This window comes from Pteronotus mesoamericanus, unplaced genomic scaffold (genome assembly GCF_021234165.1).
Source record: "Pteronotus mesoamericanus isolate MK-2021 breed Mesoamerican mustached bat unplaced genomic scaffold, CSHL_Meso_final contig_25, whole genome shotgun sequence".
Taxonomy (NCBI): domain Eukaryota; kingdom Metazoa; phylum Chordata; class Mammalia; order Chiroptera; family Mormoopidae; genus Pteronotus; species Pteronotus mesoamericanus.
This window is the reverse complement of record NW_026555105.1, coordinates 22721082-22737512: the sequence shown is the minus strand read 5'-3', so window position 1 is coordinate 22737512 and position 16431 is coordinate 22721082. Positions and strand designations below refer to the sequence as shown.

At 38.0% G+C, this 16431-nt stretch overlaps 1 protein-coding gene across 1 annotated transcript in view; it reads right to left on the bottom strand.

The window, feature by feature from the left end:
* The window catches only part of EBF4 (EBF family member 4), a 50818-nt gene that overhangs the window by 20920 nt on the left and 13467 nt on the right, over positions 1 to 16431 (bottom strand). Inside the window, exon 7 of the mRNA XM_054573473.1 lies at positions 15419 to 15487. Coding sequence (XP_054429448.1) covers positions 15419 to 15487 — 69 coding nt within the window. The remainder of the gene's footprint in view (positions 1 to 15418; positions 15488 to 16431) is intronic.

Sequence of the window (16431 nt, the reverse complement as noted above, 5' to 3'; positions counted from 1 at the left end):
ACTGTATTAAACTAAGATATTAATTAATATTTACAGGGAAACCACTAAGAAAATTACTTAAAAATTAAATAAAAACAACAACAACATTTTAAAAGTACACTGGACACTATCCATTTAACACACAAAAAAGGCAGTAATGGAGTAATAGAGGAACAACAAAAATAAGAGAAAATACATCTTTCAATTATTTGACACTTACCTATTTAAATGAGACATTTTTTATTATTAAGAATGAACAGTAAAAACAAATAGAATTCTTAATATTCACATATATACCACTTGAAATGTTTTTATCACTACAAGTTGTGAAACATTGACTTCTGATCTAAATAGCACTTTTTTTCGTTGAAAAAAAGAATGTGTAGCATAATTTGAAAGTTTAATTAATTGAATAAGCTCATTGTTAGTAGCAAGCTGAATGGTGAGATTCGTCATTGGAAAGGCAGGGGAAGATTTGTGATGCACAGAGATACAAGGGAAAAGTCAAGGTTAAAAAGGGGGTAGAAATTGGGATGACGCATCTAATGGCCAAGAAATGACAAGAATAGCTTGAAGCCACCAGAAACTGGAAAAGACAAAGAAGGGCACTCCTTTAGAGTCTTAGGAGGAAACATAGCTATTAAAACCCCTTGATTTGGATTTCTGGCCTTTGGAATTGTGAGGAAATACATTTCTGTTGTTTTAAGTTACAAAAAAAAAAAAAAAAGACAAGCAACACAAAGCAAAATGGCAAAATGGCAGGCATACATTCTACTTTATCAGTAATTACATTAAATGTAAATGGAGTAAACACTTGTATTAAAGAGCAGAGATTGGGCCAATGGATTTAAAAAACATAATCTAACTATATGCTGTCTATATGAGACATAGTTTAGATTCAAAGATAGTAGTAGGTTGAAAATAAAAAAGGGTTAGAAAAGATACATCAAGCAAATACTAACCAATAGAGCTGGAACAGTTTTATTGATATCACACAAAATAGACAAAACTGTTATGAGACAAAGACATTTTATAATGATAAAAATGCCAATCTATCAGAAAAAATAAGAAATGTAAACATATGTGTATGTGATAATAGAGCTCTGAAATACATGAAAAAAATGACAGATTTGAAGGAAAAACTAGATAATTCAACAACAATAGTTGGAGATTCAATGTCTTACTTTTAATAATGGATAGAACTACTAGGCATAAGATCAACAAGAAAATAAAAGACCCAATATACCCTCCCTATAGCATCTCATAAAATAAATGAGTTACATTTTTACATAGCACTTTCAATAATTACCATCATAAAGATTTAATTTCCACTTGGGTTCATCTGAATTAAATGCAATGTCAATAAAAATAACCCAGAAGCAACAGAATAGAAAGACAACTATAAAGTGGGAGAGAATATTTGCAAATTATCCATCGGATAAAGGGTTAATATCAAGACTATACAAAGAATTCTCACCAATCAGTAACAACAAGAAACCAAATAACCTAATTTAAAAATGGGCAAAGGACCTCATTTCTCTAAAGATGATGTACACATGGCCCAAAAGCATCTGAAAAAGATGCTCAACATCACTTATCATTAGAGAAATGCAAATCAAAACTACAATTAGATAACCTCTCTCACCCATTAGGATGACTACTATATAAAAAAGGAAAATAACAAGTGTTGGTGAGGAAGTGGAGAAATTAGAATCCTTGTGCACTGCTGGTGGGAATGTAAAGTGGTGCAACCGCTATGGAAACAGTATTGAGTTCCTAAAAAAAAAAAAAAAATTAAAACTATCATAAGATCCAGCAATACCACTTCTGGGTATATATCCAAAGGAATTGATATTTCAAATATCAATATCGCAGAGAGAGATTTTCACACTCATATTCATACCAGCATCACTCACAAAAGCCAAGCAGTGGAAGCATGAAAATGTCTATTGATGGATGAATGTGGTATATATAACTAAAAGTGAATATTATTCAGCCTTAAAAGGGAAGAAAAACCTGTTACATGCTACAATATGAATGAACCTCGAGAAATTATACTAAGTAAAATAAGCCAGTGACAAAAAGACAAATACTATATGATTCCTCTTATATGAGGTATTTAAAGTAGCCAAATTCATAGAAACAGAAAGAAGACTGGTATGTCCAGGACTGGGGAGAGGGAAAAATGTGGAATTGTAGTTTAATGGGTATAGAGTTTCGGTTTTGCAAGAAAAATGTCTGGAGATCTGTTGCACAACAATGTGAAAGTACTTAATACTACTGAATTGTATTATTTAAAAATGGTAAAGATGATAAACTTTATTATGTGTTTCCTTACCACAATTTAAAAAATAAACCAGGAAATAATTTTGAAGTAACCTAAACAATCTAATTGAAAGTTAATATGAAAAAATATAATCAAGAAGAGCTGGAAAAATTCTAAAATATAAGATTAATGGTGAAGGAATGCTAGATCTACCAGTTAATAAAACATGTTATAAATCTTCAAAAAATAGCATCATGTTTCCACATAAATAAATAGGTGAAAAAATGAAATAGAGTGGAGAATCCAGGAATACACATAATTATATTTAGACTACAGCATGGCTGATACTTACAATTTGTAGGGAAAGATGGGTTATTCAATCCACCTGTATTTTTTCCTGGTAGATGCCAGTTGACCCAAGAGAAATCATTGTATAACCCATCCACTAAAGAACTCCAAAGACAATGAGAAGCTCTTATACATAGGCAGAGAGAAAAGAGAGCTAACCCACAAAAGAATGATAACTATGCCATACTTTTTAATAACAACAATGGAAATATTTTCAAAGAGCTAATTAAAAATAACTGTCAATCTAAAATTGTGTTCCCGGGGAAACGATCTTTCAAGAGAGTGATATCAAGACATTTACAGTAAAACAAAAGTGAGAATGATTTACCATCAGTAGATTTTCATTAAAGGAAAGATTTCTAATACACACACACACACACACACACACACACACACACACTTCAGAAAATGACCCCACAAAAAGTTGTTTGAGAAGCAAGGAAAGATGAGTAAAAATTTGGTAAATCTAAAAAATGTTTATATAATAAAAATAATAACAATGTGTAGACTTCAAAAATAATTAAGAAACTTCCGGTCAAGATGGTGATATAGGCAGACATGGCTCACTTCTTTGCACAACCACATCAAAATTGCAAATAAAATTTAAAACAACCATCACTCAGAACCCCATCAGAAACTGAGTTGAATGGAAGTCTGTCAACTACGGAATTAAAGAAACCACATCCATCCAGACTGGTAGGAGGGCAGGGATGTGGAATGGGCTGGTCCCTCATCCACATGTGGTGGATAAAAATTAGGGAAGGATATCTCAGGAGTGAGGAACCCCAGCCCTACACCAGGACCCCCAGCCCAGGGTTACAGTGCCAGGAAGATAAGCCCCCACAACTTTTGGCTGCAAAAACCAGCAGGGATTGAGTCGGTGGAAGAAACTGCTGGAGCCCAAAGTAATTCCCCTTAGAGAACCTACAAATGAACTCATCTTACTCAGATTCGCTCCCTCTGAGCTTCAGCACCAGGGGTGCAGCTTGAAAGGCAATAGTGGTATACAGGGAGAAACTGAAGTGTTTGGCATCAAGGTGAGCAGAGGCCATTGTCCCTTCTCTAAACCGTCCCCCTAAAAGACAACAAGCTGGTGCCATATCTGAGACTCCATCAACCTGGCTAACACAGTTTGACCTGCCTTGGAGAACCCCAGAGAATCTGTCCCACCTAACTTACAGGCCCACCTAAACAGCTTTTCCATATGAATGGCTGGTCTGGGTTCATGCTTCACAACTTCCTAAATCCTACCAAACAGGCAACAGCTGGCCTCAGTGAGCCCCAGGCCCAGGACTAGCAGCAGCCTGCCTAGATTCACAGCTTGGCTTCTTCTGGAATCTCCAAGCCCAGCACAAGTAGCAGCCATCTCAGAATGCTTTATAGCTCAGGCAAGGTGGCCCTGGAAAAACACAGGTCAGTGCTGACCTTGGCCAGCACAACCTGGGAAACCCTAGGGCCAGCACACCCAGTGGACAGCTACAGACCATGTCAGAGCACCACCACTCTGCCCCTGCACAGCTGATCCCCTATGGAGGGCAGAAGTTGGTGGTCAGTGGTCACAGCCAATCTTTGCAGATGACTGGCCTGGGTAAATCTCTCCAAATGATCTGCCAACAGCAACCAAAGCTCAACTATAAGAGGAGGGTGTACTCAACCCATACAGAAGGTGCACCTTGAGTACCCAGCTTGGGTGTTAGGGGAGGCTGTGCCACTGGATCCTACAGGACACCTACTACATTAGGCCACTACCAAGACGAGTCAAAGCAGCTCTATGTAATATATAGAAGCAAATACATGTAGGCTACCAAAATGAGGAGACAAAGAAACATGGCCAAATGAAAGAACAGATCAAAACTCCACAAAAAGAGCTAAACACAATGGAGATAAGCAATCTATCAGATGCAGAGTTCAAAACACTGGTTATAGGGATGCTTAAGGACCTTAGTGAGGGCCTCAAAAGCATAAAAAAGATGCAGTCAGAAGTGAAGGATGCACTAATGGAAATAAAGAACAATTTACAGGGAAACAATAGTAGAGTGGATGAAGCCAAGAATCAAATCAATGATTTGGAACATAATGAATTAAACACACACACACACACACACACACACACACACAACCAATCAGAACAACAAGAAGAAAAAAGAAACCAAAAAAATAAAAAATGAGGATAGTATAAGCAGCCTCCGGGAAAATTTCAAGCATTCTAACATTTGCATCATAGGGGTGCTAGAAGGAGAAGAGAAAGAGCAAGAAATTGGAATTCTATTTGAAAAAATAATGAAAGAAAACTTCCCTAATCTGATGAAGGAAATAGACATGCAAGTCCAGAAAGCACAGAGAGTCCCAAACAAGATGGATATAAAGAGGTGCACCCCAAGACACATCATAATTAAAATGGCAAAGATTAAAGATAAAAAGAGAATCTTAAAAGTAGCAAGAGAAAAGCAGTTAGTTACCTATAGTGGAGTTCCCATAAGACCATCAGTTCATTTCACTAAAGAAACTTTGCAGGCTAGAAGGGACTGGCAAAAAATATTCAGAGTCATGAAAAGCAGGGACCTACAGGCAACATTGCTCTACCCAGAAAAGATATCATTCAGAATTGAAGGGCAGATAGGGAGCTTCCCAGACAAGAAAAAACTAAAGAAGTTCATCATCACCAAACTATATTATATTAAGTCCCTATAAGTATTAAAGAGACTTATTTAAGAAAAAAGAAAATAAACCTATAAACAATAAAATGGCAAAAAATACAAATCTATCAACAATTGAACCTAAAAAACAAACGAAGCAAACAAGAAGAACAGAGGCAGAATCATGGTTGTGGTTTGACGGTTTGCCAGATGGGGGGCTGTGTGGGGGAATGAGTGAAGAGGTGAGGGGGCCAAGCAGTACAAATAGGTAGTTACAGAACAGCCATGGGGATGTAAAGTACAGTATAGGAAATGGAGTAGCCAAAGAACTTATATGCATGACCCCTGGACATGAACAATGGTGGAGGGATTGACTGAGGAGGGTCCTGGGTGGAGGGGGCAAAAGGGAAAAAATTAGGACTAATGTAAAAGCATAAACAATAAAACATAGTTAAAAAAATAAAACTCATGGGGTAATAGAGTGGCCTAAGATCAATGGTGTGCTGTGAAATGTTTAACAACCATTTCCAGAGGGGGAAACCCTGATTTATAGTGTTTGTCCATTTCCATGGTTATACATTCCCCCAAGGCTGATTTTAAGCTACTAATGTGATGTCTCTGAATAAGAAGTTGAGAAGAGTTGCTAATAATTAGCTCCTGTGAGTCAGTATGAACCAGCTCGGGCACAGCACTGTCAAAGATTCTAATATTAGTCAGGAAAGAAATTATAACTTTGTTTGAATATATAGTAAATTTTAAGGGTAATAACTAAAAAATAGAAATGAAGTGAATAAATTTCCAAACTACTAAAGGGGAAAATAAAATACACGCATACACCACATCAAACAAAATAGTCAAACGATTTTAAGTAGCAAGAAAACAAAGAAACATAGAAGCGGAACAAATAGAAAGCACAATAATGATAGAAAATAGTTGAAATAAATCAATAATCTCAATAGTAAATGGACAAAACTAGACAGGTAAGAAACAGACTAGACTTTTAAAAATATAAATCCAGCAATCTCCTTTAAAGTCAAATATCTGGAACAAAAGGACACATAATCGTTGAAAATAATAGGATTTAAGAAGAAATATGAGGCAAATATAACTAAAAGTAAGCTGAGAGAGCCTCTAGATAATATCTATAAAATAGACCTTAAAGCAAAAATATTATTGCTTTATTGATCCTTTATAAAAATAAAGGATCAAAAAATGCTGATAAAAGGATCAACTCAGAAGGAAGGTACAAGATTTCAAACTTGTCCATAGTTAATAAAGTCAGTAATATATATGCATCAAAAGTTAATGGAGCCCACAAGGATAAGCTTAAAATTCATCCCTTAATTTTTAATAGGTTAAGCAGGCTGTAAGTATACACAGATCTGAACAACACAACTAACAATCCTAATTTAGTGGACATGTAGAAAACAGTATACTCAATTAGACAATCAGGTTAGAAATTAATGACAAGAGATAACTAGAAAAATACCACTGTTTGGAAATTAAGAAACATACTTTTTACTTCTGCTTAAGCCAAAATGGAGTAACAGAGGCCACATTTACCTATGGCCTGAGAACAAAATAAACCAGACAAAACACACACAACATTTTTCAATACAATAAATATCAGACAACAAAGGACAGTGGGCCCTGAGAGATGGCAAATAAACATGGTAAACCTCACAAACGTCCCAGCGTGATGCTTTGGGTCTTCCTAGGTCACAGCGCTGGTGGGAGGGACCAAGGCAGAGCCTGGCAGACTTCCAAAGCTGGCGAGAGGGAACTGAGAACTCGGGGGGGCCAAGGTAGTGAGACGTCATAGCACAGAGTGTCAGAGAGGAAACAGGTACATAGAAAGAGAACCCCAGAAGTTTGTGGAGGGTGCCCCTTGAGTGTTTAGCAGAATACTGATCAGTGCAGGCATGTGAAGAAACTACTTAAGGCCAGGGGAAAAATAACCTTAAAGGAATGAAGGGAGAAGTTCTGGTGCTCAGAAAGTTCCTGCTTTTACCAGTTAGACTGAAGAAAGCGAATAATTCCTGGGGAATTGGGTAGAGTCTTCAAGAAAGTCTTACTTTAGTTAGTGAGGAATAATTCGTCTCAGACTGATAACTGCTGTGGACCCATCTAATAAATCATAAAAGCAAAACTCAAGAAAATCAGTGTTTCCAAGTAATTTAACTGCATCCCAGAACAAAGCTCAGGAAGATTTTAGGAATACAAAACTATCCACTATTCGAGATGGAGAAATTCATACTGTCTGGCATCCAATCACAGATTACCATGCACACCAAGATGCAAAAACAACATGGCCCATAGTGAAGAGAATAATCAACTGAAACTGACACAGAATAGACACAGATGTTGGAATTAGCAGAAAAGGGCTTTAGAAGAGTTATTTTAACTGTATTTAGTACGTTCAAAAATTTAAGTAGAGACAAGGAAAATATAAAAAATGTACAAATCAAATTTGTAGAAATAAACACTCCAATGTCTGAGATAAAAGATACATTGGATTGGATTAACAGCAGATGAGATATTGCAGAAGAAAAGATAAGAAAAAATTGGAGGCACATCAGTAGAAACTATCCAAAAATGAAAAAAATGAAACACAGAGAAAAAAAATCTAAAAAAATAAGAAAGAAATAATTATCAGTGAGCAGCAGGACAATCTTAACCAGTTTAATATATAGGTAATAGGAGTCCCAAAATGAGGGTGGCAGAAAAAAATATTTAAAGAAATAATGGTCAAAAGCTTTCCAAATGTAATGAAGACTGTAAACTCACGGATTCAATATCAATGAACTCCAAACACAAGAAACATGAGGAAAATTACACCAAGCTGCTAAAAATGAATACTAAAACAGGAAATCTTAAAAGCAGCCAGAGATAAAAGACATGTTACAAAGGTAATGATGGTACCAAATTTCTCATCAGAAATGCAAGAAAGAAGACAGTGGAGCAACATCTTAAAATAACAACTGTCAATCTAAAATTCTATACCCAGTGAGAATATCTTTCAAAAATACAAGACACATTAAAAAATGCCCTTCAGGCACAACAAAAATGATAACAGCTGGAAATTCCAATCTATAGAAAGGAATAAAGAACAATAGAAATGGTAACTACATGGGGAAATACAGGGTCTAGAACAAATAACACTCCTTTTTTATTATAAAATCTTTTATTACAAAATCAGAAGCATGTAATCCTGTAACATAACAATATCACATTCAAGCACACCAGATGACATTTTAGGTGAAATGCTCAAATTAAAAAATTTTTACACCCATATTATTACCCTACCAACCACACTCAAGCAGGGGTTACTTCTGCTGGACACTGTATATAAGATTTTTTCATATTATTTAAATCTCTTTAAAAATACTTGGCTGTTTAAACAACAACAATAATAATAATGTATTGGGGATTTTAGAACATACATAAAAATAAAATTCATGACACACTAGCATACTATACATAAAGTGGTATAATAAAGTAAATTGCAATAAGGTAAAGACATGTACTGTAAGCCCTAAAGTGATCACTAAAATAACAAGTAAAGTTTTGCTAATAAGACAAAAAAAGAGATAAAATAGAATAATAAAAATCCCCAAATCTAAAAGAATGGGGAAAAAGGAGAACAAAAAAGACAGGAGAATGGAAAGCAAGTCAAGATGATAAACTCAAACCTAACCATATTTGTAATCACATTAAATGTAAATGACCTAAATATTCCAATTAAAAGGTAGAGGTTATCAGGCTGGATTTTTAAAAAGAGACCAAACTGTATGCTGCCTATAAATTAACTTTTAACATAAAGGCACAGATAAGTTAAAAGTAAAATGATGGAGAAAGATTTATCATGCTAATACTAGCCAAAAGAAAGATCGAGTGGCTATATTATCCTCAAAGTAGATTTCATGGATTCATAATAAAGAGGTCAGTTAATCAAGAAGACATAATAATCCGAAACATTTATGCACCTAAAAACAGTTTTTAAAATTATATGAAGCATAACTGATAGGATCTCAAGGAGAAACAGACATACACAATAATTATTGATGAGTTTAATTCCCTTCTCTCAATAACAGAATAAATAGGCAGAAAATCAGCCGGGATATACTAGACTCAATCAACACTATCATCTAACTTGACCTGCTTGATATTAATAGAAAACTTCACCCAACAACAATGCAACACACATTCTTCTTAAGTACACACAAAACATTTATCAGTTATATCTTGGGCCATAAGTCTCAATGAATTCAAAAGAAGTCAAGATGTACAAAGTATATGCTCTCTGACAACAAAAGAATTGTTAGAAATCAATAATGGCAAGATTTTAGAACTGCCCAAATTTTGGAAACTAAGTAACACACGGGGGAAAAAAAATAGCCCTGGCTGGTGTGGGTCAGTGGACTGAGTGCTGGCTTGGGAATCAAAGGTTCACTGGTTTGGTTCCCAGTCAGGGCACATGCCTGAGTAGTGGTCCAGGTCCCCAGTTGGGGGTGTGCGAGAGGCAACCACACATTGATGTTTCTCTTCCTCTCTTTCTCCCTCCCTTCCCCTCTAAATAATTAAAAAATCTATGCCTTAAAAAAATAAAATCAAAAATTGAAAAAATAAAAAACACTCAAAAGGGAACCTGCAGAGTATTTTAAACTGAGTGAAAATGAAAACGTCAGAATTTATGGAATGCCCCTAAAGCAGTACTTCCGGAGAAATATATATCACTAAAAGCCTGTTGTAGACAAAAAGAAAGGCCCTAGGTCAAAGACCTCGGCTTCCACTTTAGGAAATCAGAAAAAGGGGAGGAAATTAAACCCAAAGTAAGCAGAAGAAAGGAACTAATGAATTAAAAAAAAAACAGAAAACAAAAAATCAATAGAGAAAAATCAATGAAATCAAAAGCTGGTTCTTGTAGAAAATCAACAAAATGGATAAACCTATAACTAGGTTATAATTTTATAAACCTATAATTTTCAGGAAAAAAAGAGAATATAAAATTTGCCAACATCAGAAATGAGAGTAGTGACATTGTTACAGGTTCTAGATATATTTAATAATAGGGAATAGTAACAATTTATTGTCAACAACTTCAGGAACTTATAAGAAATGAACAAATTCCTTGAAAGATACAAATTAACAAAACTCATTCTAGAAGAGCTTAAAGAAGAAGTAACACCAATTCTACTCAAACTCTCAAAAAACTGAAGATGAGGAATACCTCCCTAATCATTCAAGAGGCCAGCATATCAAAACCGGACAAAGAAATTGCAAGGAAACTAGAGACAAATATCCATTATGTACATAGATGCAAAAACTCTAAATAAAATTTTATATTAAATCCAATATTGAAAAGATAATCCACAATGACCAAGTGAGGTTTATCTGGAAAATGTAGGGTTGGTTTAATATTGGAAAACCAATTAATGTAATTCAGCATATTAAGCTAAAAAAAAAAAAAGGTCATCTTAAAAGATGCAGAAAAAGCATTTGACAAATTTAACATCCATTCCTGTTAAAACCTCTCAGTAACCAAATATAGTATGGAACTTTCTCAACCTGATAAAAGGCATCTATGAAAAACATACAGCTACATACCTATCTACCTACCTACGCACATAAAAGTGACAGTACTTTCCACTTAAGACCAGGAACAAGACATATGTTCAATCTCACCGCTATTATTCAATGTTGTACTAGAAGGTCTAGCTCATACAATCAGGCAAGAAAATTCAATAGAAGACATTTCATTCCAGTGCCAGGTATATATCCCAAACAAACTCTTGTACCTATTCAATTAGCAGAGGCAAATAAGAATGTGCAGTCCTGGCTGGTGTGGCTCAGGGGATTGAGCACCAGCCTGTGAACCAAAGGGTTGCTGGTTCCATTCCCAGTCAGGGCACATGCCTGGGTTGTGGGCCAGGTCCCCAGTTTGGGATGCGTGAGAGGCAACCACACATTAATGTTTCTCTCCCTCTCTTCCCCTCTCTCTAAAAATGAATAAAACCTTAAAAAAAAAAAAAGAATGTGCATAGCAGTTTTGCTTATCATAGTAAAAATGAAATACAACAAACTATGGCTAACTGTAGCAAACAGAAAAATCTTAGAAATATAATGCTGAATTTAAAAAATAACATTTTAAGAAGACTACTACATAGAAAAAACCTTCATTTTTATAGTTAAACATAAGCACAACTAACAACATGTTGTTTAATAGTATACAATCTGTGATCATTTATTTTTTAAAGTGCAAGGCCATGATAAACACAAACTCCACTTGCTGCCTTTATGAGGGGGCAGGCAGCGGTGTGAGACAGAAGGAAGCTGGCAGTGGCACCAACGGTGTTTTTAATGATCTGAGTGTAAGTTTGTTGGTAAGTTCACCAGTGCATATTGATTATTATGCTACCTAATTTTTATTTGGTTATATTTTTCTTTTTTATGTACCGTCTAGGCCATAACTTAAATTTTTTCAAATGGATCAAATATTTAAATGTAAACAATGAAACCATAAAAGCACTAGGAGAAATCACAGTGCTTTTATAAATTTTTTAAAGTTATCGTGGCATAGTAAAAGGTCTTTCTAAAAATGATAAAAATCCAAAGGACTTAAAAGATTGAGGAATTAGGTAAATTTCACCATAAAAAAGTTAAAAGACAACAACCAACTAGAAGGAAAGATATGTGCAAGTCATGATAAAGGGCTAATTTCCTTAATGTAAACTTCTACAAATCAGTAACAAAAGCGAATCCTTTACAGAAAAACAAAGGAAATGAACTGATAGTTCACAGAAAAGGAAATACAAATAGACTTTAAATACATGGAAGTGTGCTTCACCTCACAGTAAGAGAAATGGAATTCCCTGGAATATCACAATTGACATATGATGGAGAAAGAGGAAAAAACAAAAGTTAACCACTGCTTGTTGCAGACATTTCTCAACCCTGAGACCACATGCCTTCACTCTTTCCAGGAATGAAATTTAAAAAAAAACAACAGACAAAAACAAAAAGAAGGCTTCAGAAATTCTCCCTTCCATTTCTTGCATCATCATTTTCCCATTTGCTACTGAATTTTTTTCATCAGAATATGAAGAAGCTATATATTTTTAAAGATTTTATTTATTTACTTTTAGAGAGAGAGGAAGGGAGAAAGAAAGAGAGGAAGAGAAACACCGATGTGAGAGATACATTGATCAGTTGCCTCTCACAAGCCCTCAACTGGGTACCACGCGCGTGTCCTGACTGGGAATCTAACTGGCAACCTTTCAGTTCGCAGGCCAGGCACTCAAGCCACTGAGCCACATCAGCCAGGGGACATATCTTTTGGGGTTTTTTGTGGGGTTTTTTGCCTTACATTGTACTTCAGCCACCACCCCATTTCTCTGATCCCTTTAGAGCTAAACTCAAAAGAATTCCTCCAGTCCTTGTCTCTAATCTCTCTTCTCCCATTCCTTCTCAGCCTCACCCCTGTCAGGCTCCTGCTTCTCCCCTCCACTGAAATAGCTCTTGTTGAGGTCACCAATGACCCCCATGTTGCTAAATCCAATGCTCAATTCTTAGTCTTCTTATCATATCCACAAGCAGCATGTGATGCTGTTTGTTGAGCATTGCTTCCTTTTTGGAATATATTCTTATCTAGGTCGCCAGGACACGCCACCCCCTGATTTCCCTCTGACTTGACTGGCTGCACCTTCTCATTCTCCTTTGCTAGCTCCATATCACTATAATCTCCAAACAGGGGACACCCCAGGATTAAGTTCTTGAACCTGTTCTGTTTTCTATCAATACAATGTCATTCCCTTGATGATTTCATTCGCTCAAATTTCTCTCTGCAGCCTGGACATACAGGAGTATGGCTTTCCCTTGAGAGCCATACTCCTGTTTGTTAGCTGCTCTTCAACACTCCCATCTCAAGCAGAACGCATCCAAAACCAAGCTCCGAATCTTCCTCGTCTCAAACCTGCCACCTCCCAAACCTCCCCCTTCTCAGGAAATAGAAGTTCTTTGTAAGTTGCACAGGTCAGAAACCTCAGAGACCTCTTTGACTTCTTTCTGTCACTTTGTCTCTCCTTCCATAACAAATCTTACCAGCTCTGCCTTTGAAATATATCCCACATCTAACCACGTCTTACAACTTCTTGTTATAACGTCTCTGGTCATGTTCTCCGTCCTATCTCACCTGTGACGGCTTCCTCACTCATCTCCCTGCTTCCACCCTTGCCTCCTACAGGTCACCTTTAATGCAGAAGCTAGAGTAATCTTGCTGAAATATAAATCGGGTCATATTATTTTTCTCAAAATCCCCCAATGGCTTCCGCATCATTCAGAATCAAAGCCAAAGTCCTTACAACGGCCTGGCTCACGGGCAGCCTACAAGGCCTTGCTTGATCTTGCCTTCCTCCTGCCTCACCATTCGCTCTCTGACATCACCTCCTCCAGTCCCCTGGGCCGTCTTGCGGTTCCTTAAACACACCAGGTACACCCCTGCCGAGAACATTTCCCCCCAGATTCATGCATGGCTCCCTCCCTCACTTCCTTCAGGTCGTGGCTCAAATGTCATCTTCTGAGTGCGAACTTCCTTATATAATCTAAAACTGGCACTACGCCCTTCCTGGGCACTCCGTGAACCCCCCGTGATGGCTTGCTTTCTCTCCTTGGCTGCCATAACTGCCTAACGTGCTATTTGTCTTATCCGCTCCGTGATGTCTATCTTCCCTTCTAGACTGTAAGCCCATAAGCACAGAGTTTTTTGTCTATTTTGGTCACTGCTTAATCCACAGCATATAGAAGAGACCCTGGCACAGAGCAGATGTTAACAAATTATTTGTTGAATGAATAAACAACATACACAATTGGCCGAAGCATGGGGAACAGGCATTTTCAAAATTGTTAGTGAACTGGCAATAACTATCAAAATTACAAATGTGCATATCTTTTGACTCAGCAATTCTACTTCTGGCTTTGTAATATTGTTCATAAAATTCACACATGTGCAAAATGACACATGGACAAAGTAATTCACTGCAGTGTATTTTATCCCTGAAAAAGAATGAAAACAGCTAAACTGTTCAGCAATAGAGACCATTTAAAGAAATTATAGTTTATCCATACAATGGAATTTTTACGGTAGCAAAAAAGAGTAAGGAGACTTTTACTGAGACATGTCCTGATATAAGCTCCCAGATATATATACTATATATGTACCCACCTTTCAGAAAGGTGCTGAAAATACATTTAAATGCCATTTTTTATATAAATAAAGGAAAAGGTGCAAAAATGATGCATATCTGTATTTTCTTGTATATGCAGGCTATTTCAGGAAGGATTGCTTATTTTGGAGGGCATATGGATGGGTCAGGCAGAGGTAGAAGATTTGCTGTTAACTCTTTCACACTTGAATGTTTTATCTATTAAAAGAGGAACAAGGCGGGGTTTATGTTCCAATATAGAATGACCTCTAAGATATAAAAAATAGGTTTATAGTTGTTCATATGGAAAATAATACAGTAATTAATAAATAACACAAGAATAAACTTTGTGTTTCGTGTACTGCACCCTCTATGTATATGTGTGTATATACATATATATATAACAATTTTTTTTTAAAAAAGGTAAAGTACAAAAGAGTATGTGTTCTATGCTATACATAGCAGTGGGGGCAGACTTACTTTTCATTATTTACTCTTGTACCCTTTGAATTTTTTACCTTATATGTATATTTCCTATTAAAAAATAAACTCACGGTGAGAGAATAAATTTTTATATGTATCACCACAACCTGTTAAGGGTTTCTCCAGTTTTTGAATGAAGGAAACGGACATTCAGAGAAGTGAAGTCAAATCAAACAGGACAGAGATGGCACCGGGACTGGAACCCAGCTTTCCCTGCCCGGCCCACTCCAGTCCCTCCATTCCCCCAGTTTTTCTCTCTGGGGCACGTTCACTTCCTACCTCATCCCCCATCCCCACCCTTCCCAGGCTCCGTCAGTAGGGGGCCATGGCTGGTGGGTCCCCGGTGTCTGACAGTTTTCCTCTGCTGAGAGCCACCAACAGGGGGGTGGAAGTGGGAGTGGGCAGCTCTGCCCCTCCCTGAAGCCACCGCTCTGCTCCCTCTGCTCTGTGACTGAGCCCAGCCGGCCCAGGCCTTGCAACTCCCAGGCCCCTCCCCCAGCCTGTACCTGTCAATAATGACGGGGTCTGAGGGCGTCTCATTCCGGTTACCACAGCTCTTCCGGTCACAGCACCGGCTGACGGAGAGATGAGAAGGGAGGAAAGGAGAGGGCAGTGAAGGAGAGGGAGATCACGGTGTGCGTGCATGTGTGCGTGTGTGCATCTGCGGGGTGAGGATGTTGATGTTCAGTCTCCAGGGATGGTATTCTTGGGCCGGGGGGCCCAGGGCCCCGGGGAGAAAAGCAGTGAGGGTCCTTGTCACAGGGGCTTGGAGAGTGCAGCCCTGGGGATGAGGCTGACAGGGAAACCCTTGTCCCCAAGGCACGCTGCTCCTGGAGGAGCCAGTAAAGGGCAGGCTGCTGGCCACCTACAGGGCCTCTCACTCTCTCTGTGTGGACACTTTCCATTCATATTGAGACAAGCTCAGGTTGTAAGCATGTAACTCATGAATTATCACAAAGTGAACCCACCATGTAACCAGCACCCAGACAAGAAATACCACATAGGTGCCCAGTGTCCCAGAAGCCCCCTCGTGCCCTCTCTTTGTCACTGTTCTTCCCAGAAGCAGCCACTACCCCAACCAGGTTTTTGGACACTGGGCTCTCTTTTCCATGCAATGAGGAGCCGCCTCCTAGGGCGCTGTCTGACTGGCATCTCCTGGGGGACCTTGCCCAGAAATGCCAAATCCTGTGGTAATGGGGAAGGCCAGCCCAAAGCTATGTTCGCCGCCACCACCCCCCAACAAAGGAAGTGCCCAGAGAGTTAAGGAGGAGACAGCAAAGTTTCCTCCCCCCTGATCAGGAGGGAGTCCAGGAGGCCCAGGCCCTGCCCGCACATCCCCGAGAGCCCTCCCTGGAGCTTCATTAGTTAAGCTTCCCAGCAGGGGCAGGAGGCCTCTCTTACAAAAACACTTGCAGAAGCCACATAAACAGGCCGGGCTAATAGGGCCTCAAGGACCCTCTCCTCAGCCAGCACTGTGCCCAGGGGCCTCCCTCTTCCCTCACCACCTCCCCCCACCAGC